This window comes from Aptenodytes forsteri, unplaced genomic scaffold, assembly GCF_000699145.1.
Source record: "Aptenodytes forsteri isolate BGI_AS27 unplaced genomic scaffold, ASM69914v1 Scaffold412, whole genome shotgun sequence".
In the NCBI taxonomy this organism is placed as follows: Eukaryota; Metazoa; Chordata; class Aves; order Sphenisciformes; family Spheniscidae; genus Aptenodytes; species Aptenodytes forsteri.
The window spans coordinates 1,154,593-1,167,611 of record NW_008794266.1 but is presented as its reverse complement, the minus strand read 5'-3'; the positions used below and the strand labels follow the sequence as shown (position 1 = coordinate 1,167,611).

Here is a 13,019-nt window from a genome sequence, read left to right as displayed (position 1 = left end):
AGCAACAACAACAACAAAAAGTTCTATTCACAAGATCTAGTCTCCTTTCCCTGTCCCCCCCTCGAAAAGAAATACTCACTTTACATGAGAAACTTAATTGTGCTGTATTTGTAACACCTCAGGCTGATAGAAAATAAACACGTGGCAAACAAAACCGCACAATCAGTCACATGAAATCTATCAAATCCTAAAATTATAACTGAATACTAACAAACAGCTTACCTGGAATAAAGGATGACAATTCACAAACAGTTATCTAGGAATTAAAGTCTCTCTCTCTTTTTTTTGTTTTTTTTTTTACTAAAATAATTAAAAAAATCACAGTATTTTAAGAAATAAAACCCACACTGGGATTTTAAGCACAATTTGTTTTCCTTTCTTTAAAACTTTTTTTCTTCCTCCATTCACCACCTTGCCCAGCAGTCTCTCTACATTTAACCACAACAACAACAGGTAGTACTGACAAATGCAGAGATCTCCCTTGGTTAATTCTGAGGTACTAGGAAACAGGTGACTGTTTTAAGCAAAGCAGTTTCTGTTTTGTTTTTATTTTCTTTTTTTTTTTTTCCTCTTTTTTTTTCTTTTCTAAAGCAGTTGCATTCAGTCTGGAAAAGCGTTATGTATTAAAACTAGAAAAACGCACACAAATTTGTGCGTTGAAAAGTCGTCCCCCCCACTTCTTCCATGCTCACGACGCTTCCATTCACAAACAATCCAAGTCTCCACTGCAAAGCACGATGTGTAATGTAGGAATACGGGGAGTTGCTTCATTAGTCCAAGATGAATGTAACTTCCCATTGTCAAGATCCAGAAGAAAAGATGCAGTGATGTAATGGAGCCACTTATTCCATCACTTAAATAACTTTAATATACACACACTCACACAGGTACCAGTGCTTTGAAAATAGATCATTCAGTCCTAAAAGCAGCTTTATTTCTTCCTTCTGCCCACCCCACCCACCCACCCCACCCCGTTCATCACTGTTCAAGTATGTTGATTAGAATCACACCAAATGCTTATTCGGTTTTGGCCTCCGAGTTGTCTTGGAGAGGTTTGTCAGCAGCTACCACGCTGACTGCTGTTTCACTGTTGTGGGAATAGTCCACCACCATTTTCTCAATGCCTTCTTTTTCTTCTGTCAGTGTGCTAACAGTTTCTTCTACGTCCTCCTTTGGCAGGCTGTCCTCACTGGTCCTGTGCTTGCTTTCATTCAGTGCCCTGGAAAGCCGAGCGGCAGAAAACAGAAACACTTACAGTTGATATAGAGAACAGAAAAGCCAATCTGTGCACATCACACGAGGGAGAAAAACAGAGCACTTTCTAAAAAGGTAGATGCAAGCAGCCACACCATTGCCAGCTCGTGCTCAAAACGAGAGGCAGTGGAATGAAGCTACCAGTGGGACCCATGACATTCTAGCTTTGAAACCAAATCTTTATTTGCTCTACACTGGGACAGATATGAGATGAGAGGGAAGAATCCCAATTCTGACTTAAAAGTTTATTCCCCTTATCCCAGTCCCTTGTAAACAAGACTTACAAGGCACCAAAGGCACAGGAAAAGAGTACTCTTCCCAAAGAGTTAACGATCCAATAAAACTTTTTATATGTTGCAACATTTCAAGTACTCACATTTACGCAGAGAAGATTAAGGGTAAGAGAAGTAATATTTCTCATCCCATCGCAGTTAACCTACAGTATCATACTCAAATGTCTTCCACATGACAAGCAACCTTGAATGAAATCTACTCTTTGAAAAAACTCTGGTGAGCAAAGAGATCTCTGCTACCAACGAGATCTTCATCAAAAGAAGGAAAATGATTGTTCCAGAGATGCCTATCTTATCTGTGATGCGTATCATGCCACAGTGTGCAAACTGCTATCGAAAGGCAAAGATCTTCACTATGAAGATGAACTAGTGAACATTTAGGAGGAGTTAATTGTGAACTATGCACATTTAGGAGGAGTTAATTCAGATTGATTTTACTTCCCTTGAAGGTCTTGACATTTCTCTGCACATAATTCTTTGTACTGCTATGCAAGTTTAGCTGCAAGCATGCAAAAGAGATACAACAATAAAGGGGGAAAAAAACCCCAGTTCCCTCCTAGAACATTCCATATAATTTTCTGCCATTTTTACGCTGCTCTGCTGGCAGGCAAAATCAACAGTACACTCAGGTAAACTTAATCCTGGTCAAGTGGTATTCACCTTGGGACAATCTTAAGTTTTAGAATCACAGTTAAACCCTACGGTCTACAGCCACCCTGGGCAGCAGAGTTAAAAAGGATGAACAGGCACTTCCCATGCAGAGACATCTGATGACTGTATCCACACTTACGATAGACAGAACTGTTCTTCATAGAACTGTGTTTGCCTTCATCACAGGGCTTTTTGGGAGGTGAGGAAGGGGGTGGCGGGGAATGCACAGAGATCTACTGTTACCTTTGGCTGTTTGGCAAAGGAATGTAAACCAGCTTACATGCCATGTCTCAGCACATGCCGCTCCCACTCAGAGCCTTCTGTAAATGATCGGCCACAGAACTCGCACGGGAAGCGTTTCCCTGAAGCACCGCTGTCAGGAAACATCATGGGATCTGGAAAAACACAGCATAGCCCGTGAATTCAGAAGTGCCAGGTCAAGAAGGGACCACTGTGATCCTGCTCTAGTCCTCTCTGCTGCACCTTCTCATCCCTGAGAAGCGAAAGGACTTAACTATCAAATAACTGTGTTTGTGAAAATGCAACTCCCCCAAAGCAAAGTGACACTGCAAGTGACAAATCCCATCCTAAGTCTTAAAGCATCTCTGCAAGTAAGGGTAACGAGTTACTACTCTCTGTTCTTGTATTTCAACAAATGAAGAGACTGCAGAGTTTTAATTCAAAACCAAAACTGAGAAGTTTAGGGCTGAAACGGCTTGAAAGCAAAGTCAAAAAAACCGCTAAAGCCCACCTATAGTTTTTGAATTGCTAGTACAAATTCTAGGAAACAAAGACTTGGTATATTTAACATGCGATCCTCATAATAAATAGATATCCCTTCATCATGAAGTCTCATGGGTTAAGTCTTGCATCTTAACTGCATAGGTGTTTCATCCCATCCTAATCTTTTATACAAAGTGCTTGGGGCCTCATTTGCAGAAGTGTCAAGCACCTAGTAATACAAGTGAAGTAACTGGCAGCTCAGGGAGCAGTACTTCTGAAAGCCAAGCTCCATATGAACACAGCCAGCTTCAACAAAAGATGAAACATTTTCTCACAAATTAAGAAGATCACCACACAAGCCATTAAAAATAATTGTATGGACTATCTCACTTGATTCTTTTGCTGGAAATGAGACAGCACCATCTGCTCAGAGCATTAATTCCTTAGCAGGGATTATCTTAAGCAAGAAATCAACAGAATGTCTTTCTGGCTCCTCCCAAACTACATAATAAAAGAAAATGGATTTTGCTTCATTTTAGTTCTGATCTCTGCTCACTTGATTTCTTCACTCTCAGATTTACTCTGTTCAAGATCAGCCTGTAAACTTAAAATTGCCCACACATTCCCTGTTATCCTTATGTAAGTCCTGTAAATGTATTTTTGTGACACATTTCTCACTAGTTAGCCTTTACTGAAGTTCTATAAGGAATGGTTCTTAACATTATTTTTTGCCTCTTCCCTCTAAAAGAAAAACCTCACTTTGTATTTCCTACTGTCAGTGATTTATTATGTTGTTAAATATCACAAAGCAAGGTTCTGTGCCAAGAGGAACACCAGAAAGTAAGTCAATGCCGTTAGTTCAGTTTACATCTGGATTTGAATACCTTATGTGTGGTACAAATTTATAAACACACCACAATATACAGACTAGTCATGGTACAGGGACAAATATTTATGGACGGTAAAACTTTTAGAGGCAAATGCCGCTGTTCTGTACAAGAACATACCTACTGTATAGTACACAATAGGAAGTTTATTCTGGGACTCTGCAGAGAGGAGACACACAAGATAGAGGCTGTTCTGCTCAAACAGGGAGGAGTTGGGGTTGTTCAACCTGGAGAAGAGAAGGCTCCAGGAGACCTTGTTGCGGCCTTTCAATTCTTAAAGGGGGCTTGAGAAAGATGGAGAGAGACTTTTTACCAGAGCCTGTAGTGACAGGACAAGAGGTCATGGTTTTAAACTGAAAGAGGGTAGGTTTAGACTGGACATAAGGAAGAAATTTTTTAAGATGAGGGTGTTGAGACACTGGAACAGGTTGCCCAGAGAAGGTGTGGATGCCCCATCATTAGAAGTGTTCAAGGTCAGGTTGGATGGGCCTTTAAGCAACCTGATCTAGTGAAAGATGTCTCTGCCCATGGCAGTGGGGTTGGACTGTATGATCTTTAAAGGTCCCTTCCAACCCAAACCAGCCCATGATTTACACCTGCAACTCCCATTAAGACTAGCAAGTGCTACTCTAGTAAATCCATCACCTCTTCAGAAAACACTATCTTGTTCACCCTACTTCCAGAACAGTTTTGCTTCTAGTGCTGTGAATTTGGACTGCTTCCCTGGAGGAGCATCAGAAGCTGCTCTTCTCTGGGGCCTGCAGAAGAGAGGTAACAGACTGCACAGACACCTGACCTCTCTGCAGTTTTCCTGCATCACACATACAAGCACTCATGGACATTTATTTTTGTCTACTGTGGAAAAACACCTCTCGATTCCAGTTTCTACTAAGACCAAGACATAAAGGTCAGTAAAAATAGACAGTCCCTCTGGGATGCAGTCCCTACCAGGGGGAGCAGTTCTTTCCATGGTGTATGCCAGACACCCTCTTTTTCCCCCCTCATCTTCTTCTTCCCAGGTGAATATATTTTCTACTGTCCTTTACCAGCAGCCAATGACTCCCTTCCTTTCCCGTCCAAGATAGCAGTTCAGCTCTGCTGAGCTCTGCTGCCCAGCTCTGCCTGTTCACATGGGCAATAGCCCTTTTTTGGTCCACTGTCCAACAGTCCATTTGGAAAAGCAACACTCTCTTCTTTGCACCTTCAGTACTGCACATATCAGCCTGAAGTCAAAGTGGCAAATCTAGGCAGCTGTTTGACTCACGGGAAAAAATCCTGGTTCTGCCAAAGTCACAGACTTCAGAAGGTTCAGACAGCATTTGCTTCCAGATACTCGGAGCACACAGAGGCACTCTCAGCAAATCCCACTTCCTGCTAACACCACAAAGGCTAGAATTGTCAAAAGCACCCGAGTGGCATATAGGATTACACAGTTCGATGTGGTTTGAAAGCTGAGACAGCATTAGCCACTGTGACGGGCTATATTTAAAACCATAGGTCTGGTCCTCTGCTAACAGGGCAAACCATTTCTGTGTTGGAACTATCTTCTGAAAATCCATAGGGAGATGTCAGTATGCAACTCAGCATCCAACCACGCCTTCAGTTCCTGTCTCACTGGGACATTTTTTGAAAGGGTACCTTGCATCTTGCAACCTGGCAGTGGTAATCCACAACTTGGCTAGAAAAATATAGTCAATACAACTGGACCTTTTCTAAATACCCTAGCTGAAGTAGGCACAAGGGTTTTCTGCATTTTCTACCTACTTTAGTGTAATATATTACAAATGGTAACAGATTAAAAAGGAGAAAAAATAACAATGGTGAAACATTGACCCTACAGGCCAGTCAGGAAAGAAGAGCTGCAAAACAAACTTGGAAATATGCATGATTTTTTAGACTGGTCATCTGAACAAACATGCAGAAATCATTTTAGCCAGTCACAGATTAAAAAAACACAGATACAGGTGAAAAAAGTACAAAATAAAAATTAGAATTATTAAGACACTATCCCTTGCTTAACTATTGATCACATCAAACATGGGGATAACGCTTATCTATTATCCCTGCAAATTTAAATCTCCAGAATAGAAGGTGATATTTTTACATTTTCACAGTGTAACCTAAAGCCAACTTAAACAATGAACTTCACCTTGGGCTGTCCCCCTCCCCATGGTGCATTTACAGGGATTTGTAAGGCTTGGCAGATAGCACCTTCTCCTTGGTCCAGACACCATGGCTTCCAAGGTTGCTTCAGCACCTGTGCTTGTATGTAATGCTCAGGTAATGCTCACAAGGACAGCGTGACTCTTCATCCCCTGCTAGCTGTGGGTCTATGCAAAACATTAATCAGCCTCCTACATCTGCAACTAAAGTGAGCTGGTCCTTTAGTCAAATCATTACACAATCACTGTTCCAGCCATGAAGCTCTGAGGGTTGAAGCTGTCCCTGAACAGACACCCGAGCATGTTTCCACATGAGTTACTAATGCTGAACTTTGAAATGCATATAGAACAAACACCCCTTTAGGTCCTCCTCTGATTTTTCTACTGTTCCACCTAAGATCTTGTGAAGGATCTTTTAATTATGTTTTCATTAAAACATAAATGGTTTCATATCCAACTCGCTTCCTTTCCCATTTAAATAAAAGCTATCACTAACCTCACTTGAAGTGCTGGTGATAAGTGCAGACCAAATTTATGCTGCAGAGACACTAAACAAAAGCCAAGACACTGGGGTCTTGCTATTAAAAGAAGCAGCATGATCTGAGCCCCTCCTGTTCTGTAAACAACCAGTGAATCCAGAAATTGGAATTTTTCAAGGTCTGAAAAGATGTAGGGAGACACATTTTCTTTTGTAAACAACTCCCGAGTGAGTTTGAAAGCTGAAAATTCAGCAGGAAAAAAGTAAACATGGTGGTGTACCTTTAGTTAAAGTACATAGAACTTGGCTAACTGCGGTCGTGAGCATCAAGAGGGTAGGTGACCCCAGGAACCTGACATTCAGACATCACAGGGTTAAAGATGTTAAAGAGTTGTGAACATACCTCATTTGACTCATGAACTGTGCACCACAGCAGGCTAGACAACACACAGTTTACACCAGATACTGCAACAACCTGGTTTTCATGGGGGAAGGTTGTTGGAAGGGAAGGACAAGAAACCCTTAGTTCAATTTACAGAGAACTTACTTTTTCCCTGCTGATCTAACTTCAAGCAAACCAAAAGCATTAGCAAGCACATGGCCCAGCCTTGCTGAAGTCAGTGGGATTAGCCTTAGGCACATATTTAAATACACAATGGTACAGGTGGGTCATGGACCTACCCTGGCTCCAGAGCTGCCAACTGCAGCAACTGCAACAGGACTGACTCTGTCTGACAAGGAATGCTGGGCACGGAGTTAATAACAGCCCGTAAAAAAGTTTGGCCACAACCCTTCATCCCTTGCTTGAACAATGCAGACTGAAAAGCTGAAAATTGGTTACCAAAACAGAAAATCTGACAGACCACTAAAATACTCCCCTTATGTAGTTTTCCAAGCCCTTATAGATGTTATCTGCATGGGCAGATAAGTCACAGATTCTATCTGTGTTTTCTCATAGTACGTATTTTCTTAACAGACAGAAAACTTGTAATAAGGCTTAGAAACACGAGATTCCCCCAGGAACAGTGTCTTCACAAAAGCCCTATTCTGCTCCTGCTGGCATGCCTGCATGGCTCTACAGGAATGTGATGTAGAGTCAACAGCTGACCTTGCTTGGTGGGACTGGTGGGGCATGTTGCAGTGCAAAAAAAAAAAAAAAAAAAAAGAGCTGCACTGACCTCTCTCTTCAGTCTTGGGGCTTAACTCTTCTTCTTTTTCTTCTTCATCACTGCTGGAGCTCTCTGTTTTCCCCTTCATTTGTTCCAACTGGTCCAAGTTAACCCGTCCAACCAGCTCAAAATTACGACTCACCTTTGAAAGAAAACACTTTTGTCAGCAATCAGCACAATCATCAGCTAATCAAAAAATCATCACATATGCAAAATCGAGTACACCCCAAAGCCTGCTCAGCTAGAGGTGACATGCAGTCACCTAATCAAATTAACACTCATTTCTTTTCAATGATAGTGATTCTTCTTTTGCTGTTTATTCTGCATTTCTCATTTTTGGTTTTCAAAAATTAATGACATACAGTAAACGCCCCTCATTTCTTCCTGGTTTTGATGTATTAAAACAAAAAAAAAATTCCAAGTAATGCAAAACACTTTAAGTTGCATCCTCTTTTTATGGGACCATTCAACCGCTGTGATCAAACACTGCTATTGCACGCCCACACTGAAGGAAAATTCTTTGTGACTGGTTCATTCAGCTTCATTCATGAAAGGATGGGTCTTTTACTAAGCACATGGCTGCTGTGTGCCACATACACTTTCACTCATTAATAACAGATTAATTTTCATTATGAAGGGCTGCAAAGTGCTTTGCAAACTGATACACAGACTATAATGGGAACACTTCACCCAGCAGTCAAATTCAGCTAACCCTAGGGTGAAATGCACCAGTTACTTAACAGCTCACAGCAGCAGCGTGAAAGGAGCAGCTTAGGGCATGGAAGTCAGGAACTCCACCACATCCAACAGAAACAGCAGAGGAGCAATCCAGATTTACAGTAGAGGCGGGGAGCATGGAGCATGACCAGGACACTAGGGCTAATACTTGTTGGATGACAAGCACCCTCTGAGCTCATTGATCACTGCTGGGAAGGATTTTGGATTCATCTTTCATGCAAAGAGACAGCCCTCCAGCAGCACAGGCACTGAGCCACAGAGGCAGAGAGGATGGAGACAGAGAAATGAGTGCAGTACAACACCTCCTGCAAGATGCTGAATGAAATATCAACACCCACTATTTTTTATCCCTCTGTGGGAAAGGGAATATGAATGAACCTAAGGAGCATGTGAATTAGACTGTAGTATGTCTCCAGATAGCAAACTATCCTAAATGTGGTGGTGTGCAGATTCCTAGGACTACTCCGTACAGACAGCTGTGATGAGGTTCTCTGACTTAACACGTTACCCACTGAGATTCAAACAAACAAGACCACATGCAAGGCACTTAATTCAACTCATCTCATGCACAGGAACCCTTTAAGGTGCAATGTATCACCGAGGTATCTGAGCCCAGAACTTGGACACAAATTAGCGAGATATAAATTACTGAAGAGAAATGGGGAAAAGATACCCTAAACTACTGGCACCATCACTGCAGGTCCGGATTGGAAGGGAGAGCTAAGTAAGGGAATAATCTTCCCAGCCTGATGCACTGTGTCAAAAGAATGAGGAATAGCGCCTCCTGGATACACGAGGTGCCTTGCTGTGGTGACTAGGAGGCGTGGAGCATCTCATGTACCATGTGAATTGCAGAAGACTCTCCAGAAGCAATAAAGAAGAGGGCAGATAAGCATAGCAGGCCAACATAAGTTTATAGAGTTTGTTTTTATAAGACAGCCAAATATTTTTTAAGCGTAAAAAGTTTTGCTGGGACTTCTGCTGCTGATACTGTCAATATAAATGTATTTGGCTGTAAGAAAAGCGTCATTCAGTCAATGAAGGAGGAGTGAGTTTTTAGTGAGGACCTGGGCAGCTCAGCTCCAACAGGTGGAGGCATATAGCTGCCTACCCTGGAAATGTGACAAGGAAGCGCTCTAACAAATACTCTAAAACACATCTCAGTTCTAGAATTTAAGTATCTCTCAGCTACACAGCTCACAGTTACAGAAATTCAAAGCTAACAGTCTGTGGAAAGCCTCTAATGACTTCTCAAAGACTGGATCAGGTCTGCACTCAGGCACTCCACAAAAACTCCAAAGCAGTCTTAACTCAGGACCTAGTTATACTTGCTGTTTATCTTTCCCTTGTTAAATGTAAACGGGGAGGTATTGCCCTCTTTGTTATTAAAATATGCATGGCATGTCAGGCTGCTGAAGTTGCCAGAGCAATCTTATGTTTGGAATCTCCTGCCTTTTAGAGAGGCTGAATCACACAGCCTTAATATTGTTTCACAACCCTTTTTTTTCCCTCTTTAAATAAACCTAGCATACACAAATGCCTTTTCCAGATAATCATACCCTGCATACAACAGTCTGCCAATTCTGATCAATCTGAACAGCTTTAGAAACCCTCAATTTTGAGTTTCTAAAGAAAAAAAGAAACAAAGCCCAACATGGGATTAGTTTCCAGATTTGGGGAGGGACAGAAAAAAAAAACACGGCAAGTTGGCTACTCAGAGTTGACATGCAAGTAAACTAATACAGCATTTGCAAAGAGTAGATTGCTACAAATGAAAACTATTTGGATGTTACCTTGTGCTCATCTCGAAGGTGAGCGTCCAGCTCCTCTGTGTGTTTGGTCTCATAGTAGCAGAGTTGGCATTTGTAAGGTTTCAGTTCATTGTGCTTCTCTATGTGCTGCTGCAAGCTCTCATCACTGGAGCAGGTAAAGGTACACTTATCACAGCGGAAAACAACTCCCTGCAAGTACTTTGACAATTTGGAACGGCAGACTTCAATGGGAACGACCCGCTCTTCTGTAGGGACAGAACAACTTTCATTTAACAAATTTTATGAAATAGCAGGCCCACATGTCAACAGTTTGGGCACTACCACCCACACAAGGAATAGGATCGGCTATACAGGTAGGCGGTCCGTCTACAAAGGAGTGGGAGCTAAGCTGGACTGATGCAAGAAACACAAGACAACAATTCTTCCTGCAATGACAGGGTTAATCCTCCAAGGCTACAAAAGCAGGTGTCCTCACAAATGTAACTGCTTATTGGGTGAAGATGATGGGAATGGAGGTTTTGGGGCAAATGAGACTCCATCTGTGAGTCAGAGTAGCAGAGCCTGGGAATACAAAACCAGCCATAAATCAGCCAGACCAAAAGTCCATTTTGGTTCAGTACTTGACAGCAGCCAGGAACGGTTGCTAGAAATGTAATAAACAGGGAAGCTGCAGGGTGTTTCCTAATGCATCACCCTCCTGGATCTATAAAAATCAGAGCTGGTATCCTCACCATCACATCTAAAGCTACTCTCTGGGGACTGAGAGGATAAGCAAGGCAGCACCTTTTCCTGGAAGAGGCTGTGCAGTTCAGCCACGGGCAGAAACTTCCTAACACACCCACAGCTTTCAGAAAGCTCAGATTCAAAATCTGCATGCATGTCATGTCACACTTCCCACAGTTCAGATCATGGATACAGCCACGTACTGAAAATGCTCTTGCTGAGTTTTTAAACTCTCCACTTCTCAAACAAAGCACTGATGTTTAACAGAGCAGCAATTAATTTCAGTCATTTGACAGAGCCAGAATCCAATGTACGTAACACTCATCCACTGTGGTTCCCTGAGCTCTGCGCACAGGGGAAACCCCGAATTTGACCCTTCAGCTGAGGGTCACCAGAAGATCCTCATTATGGGCGTCTGTTACTCAACTGGCCTTTTGAACTAGAACACTGAAATTTAGTATTGTTACTCCTTATGGACTGCAGATTAAAGGAGTAGTTTGATCCTCCTCATGCAGGTTGATCCCTAATGACAGATTAAAACAAACGAACAAAAACCCCAGGCGTGAATCTCAGACGGTAGACATGAAGGCTAAAGGAATGTAAGATGTGGCAATCCACAAATGGATCTGAGCTAATGGGCCCTTTTCTTTCATGAGAAGGGTAATATCACATCCAAAGACAACTACAGAAATACAAATTCCCTTAGGGTTTCTGGAAGGTGGCAAAAGCGCCCTGTTCATTCACTTTTGGCCAATCCACATGCCACCGCTGCTCACAGGACTTTTTCTACAGCCCAACAAAATATTCCATCCTGCTCTGCTTCTCCCTGAACACGAAAATTACCCTATCTCATAACTTCCTCTTTGGCCACTTAAAAAAGTGGAAGTCTTCCTCAAAGCTATGCCTTAAAAAAACCAAACCCAGTGGACTTGTAATTCTTTTCTACACCAACAACAGCTTCCCCAGCTATAAAGACACCAAGTTGTGGCCATTAAGGGTGGGAAAAGGGGAGGGGAGAATAGGGTCTAAGAGACAACAGAATTTAAAGCTGTGATTCTGGGGTCATAAGAAGACTTTTTACAAGGTTGTTGCAGCTGTGTGCTTTTGAAGTCACTGAAATAAGTGACACAGCTGGTTTCAAAAGTGAAAAAGTCAAGTGAAGTTTTCAAAAAGAGAAATACTAATTAAAATATTTGAAAATTCACTTTTCCTCTAGCACCTGGCACAGATTAAAAAAGCTAAAACATGGGATGGTATAAAACTTTTTATCTACCAGTCTGGAGTAACGCAGCATTCCCTAATTCACATTAGCAAAACCTATTATGTCACAATCACACACACACTCCCCAAATCAAACGCAGCACAATAACATGAGAAAAGCAACATAAAGGTAAACAACAGTTCCAGCCTGGAGGATTTCACTTTCAGGGGATGATTTAAAACTTTTACATGATGTATTCATGTCAGTGAGCTCCCTCCAAGCAATGATTTTGGAACTTGCAGGGTTGCAGGGTTATTTGGATCCAGAACCTCACATTTTGTAAGGTGATGCTCTCATCTCCAGCTTGCCCCTACAAAGCTCTCTTTATTTAATTACTCATTTAGAATGCACTTATCATATCTGGGCAACTGACAAAACTACAGCAAACCATAAAGCCCCATATGCAAATTGAAAGAGCTAGCTTCTTTTTCCATGTGTAGACTTCTTCAAAGTTCAGCAGTGTCTAAACAAAGTCTACTGTATAGGCCTCACAAAAAGTTGTCCTGAATTGTGGAACAATTTAGCAAGCAGTGTAATTAAAAAACAACAACAAAATAAACACCTAAAAAGCATCATCTTGGTTTAAGAAATCCAATCCTTCCATTAGACTGAAATATTCAGGCTAATTGTAATGCAGATCAGAGATTAAATTGAAAGGCCATTAATGCACTAGGTATTTGCAGTTCAGTAACTCAAAGCAGACATATATTTTTTTGCTCAAGGCATAAAAAGGAGCCCATGACTCTATCAGTCCTTAGTTGTAAGGAAAAATCTTTACTCAGCAACACACCACAGCATATACAAGTTATTTCCTTCCCTTAAAGGTAAACCAAGTACAAACAAAACAGTCCTACTATCTAGACACAAACCAATTATTTGGTCACGTTGGGTGTTTGAAAATATGCACT

General features: G+C 41.7%; 1 protein-coding gene across 2 annotated transcripts in view; it reads right to left on the bottom strand.

Moving 5' to 3' along the window:
• Positions 1-387: 387 nt before the first annotated feature.
• Positions 388-13,019, bottom strand: part of ZNF462 (zinc finger protein 462) — a 68,447-nt gene continuing 55,815 nt past the window's right edge. For both annotated transcript variants that reach the window (XM_009286289.2, XM_009286297.2), the window contains 4 exons: positions 10,149-10,372; positions 7,627-7,759; positions 2,479-2,593; positions 388-1,219 (listed from right to left, as the gene is read on the bottom strand). In XM_009286289.2, the coding sequence (XP_009284564.1) occupies positions 1,018-1,219; positions 2,479-2,593; positions 7,627-7,759; positions 10,149-10,372 (674 nt within the window). In that variant the 3' untranslated portion in view covers positions 388-1,017. The remainder of the gene's footprint in view (positions 1,220-2,478; positions 2,594-7,626; positions 7,760-10,148; positions 10,373-13,019) is intronic.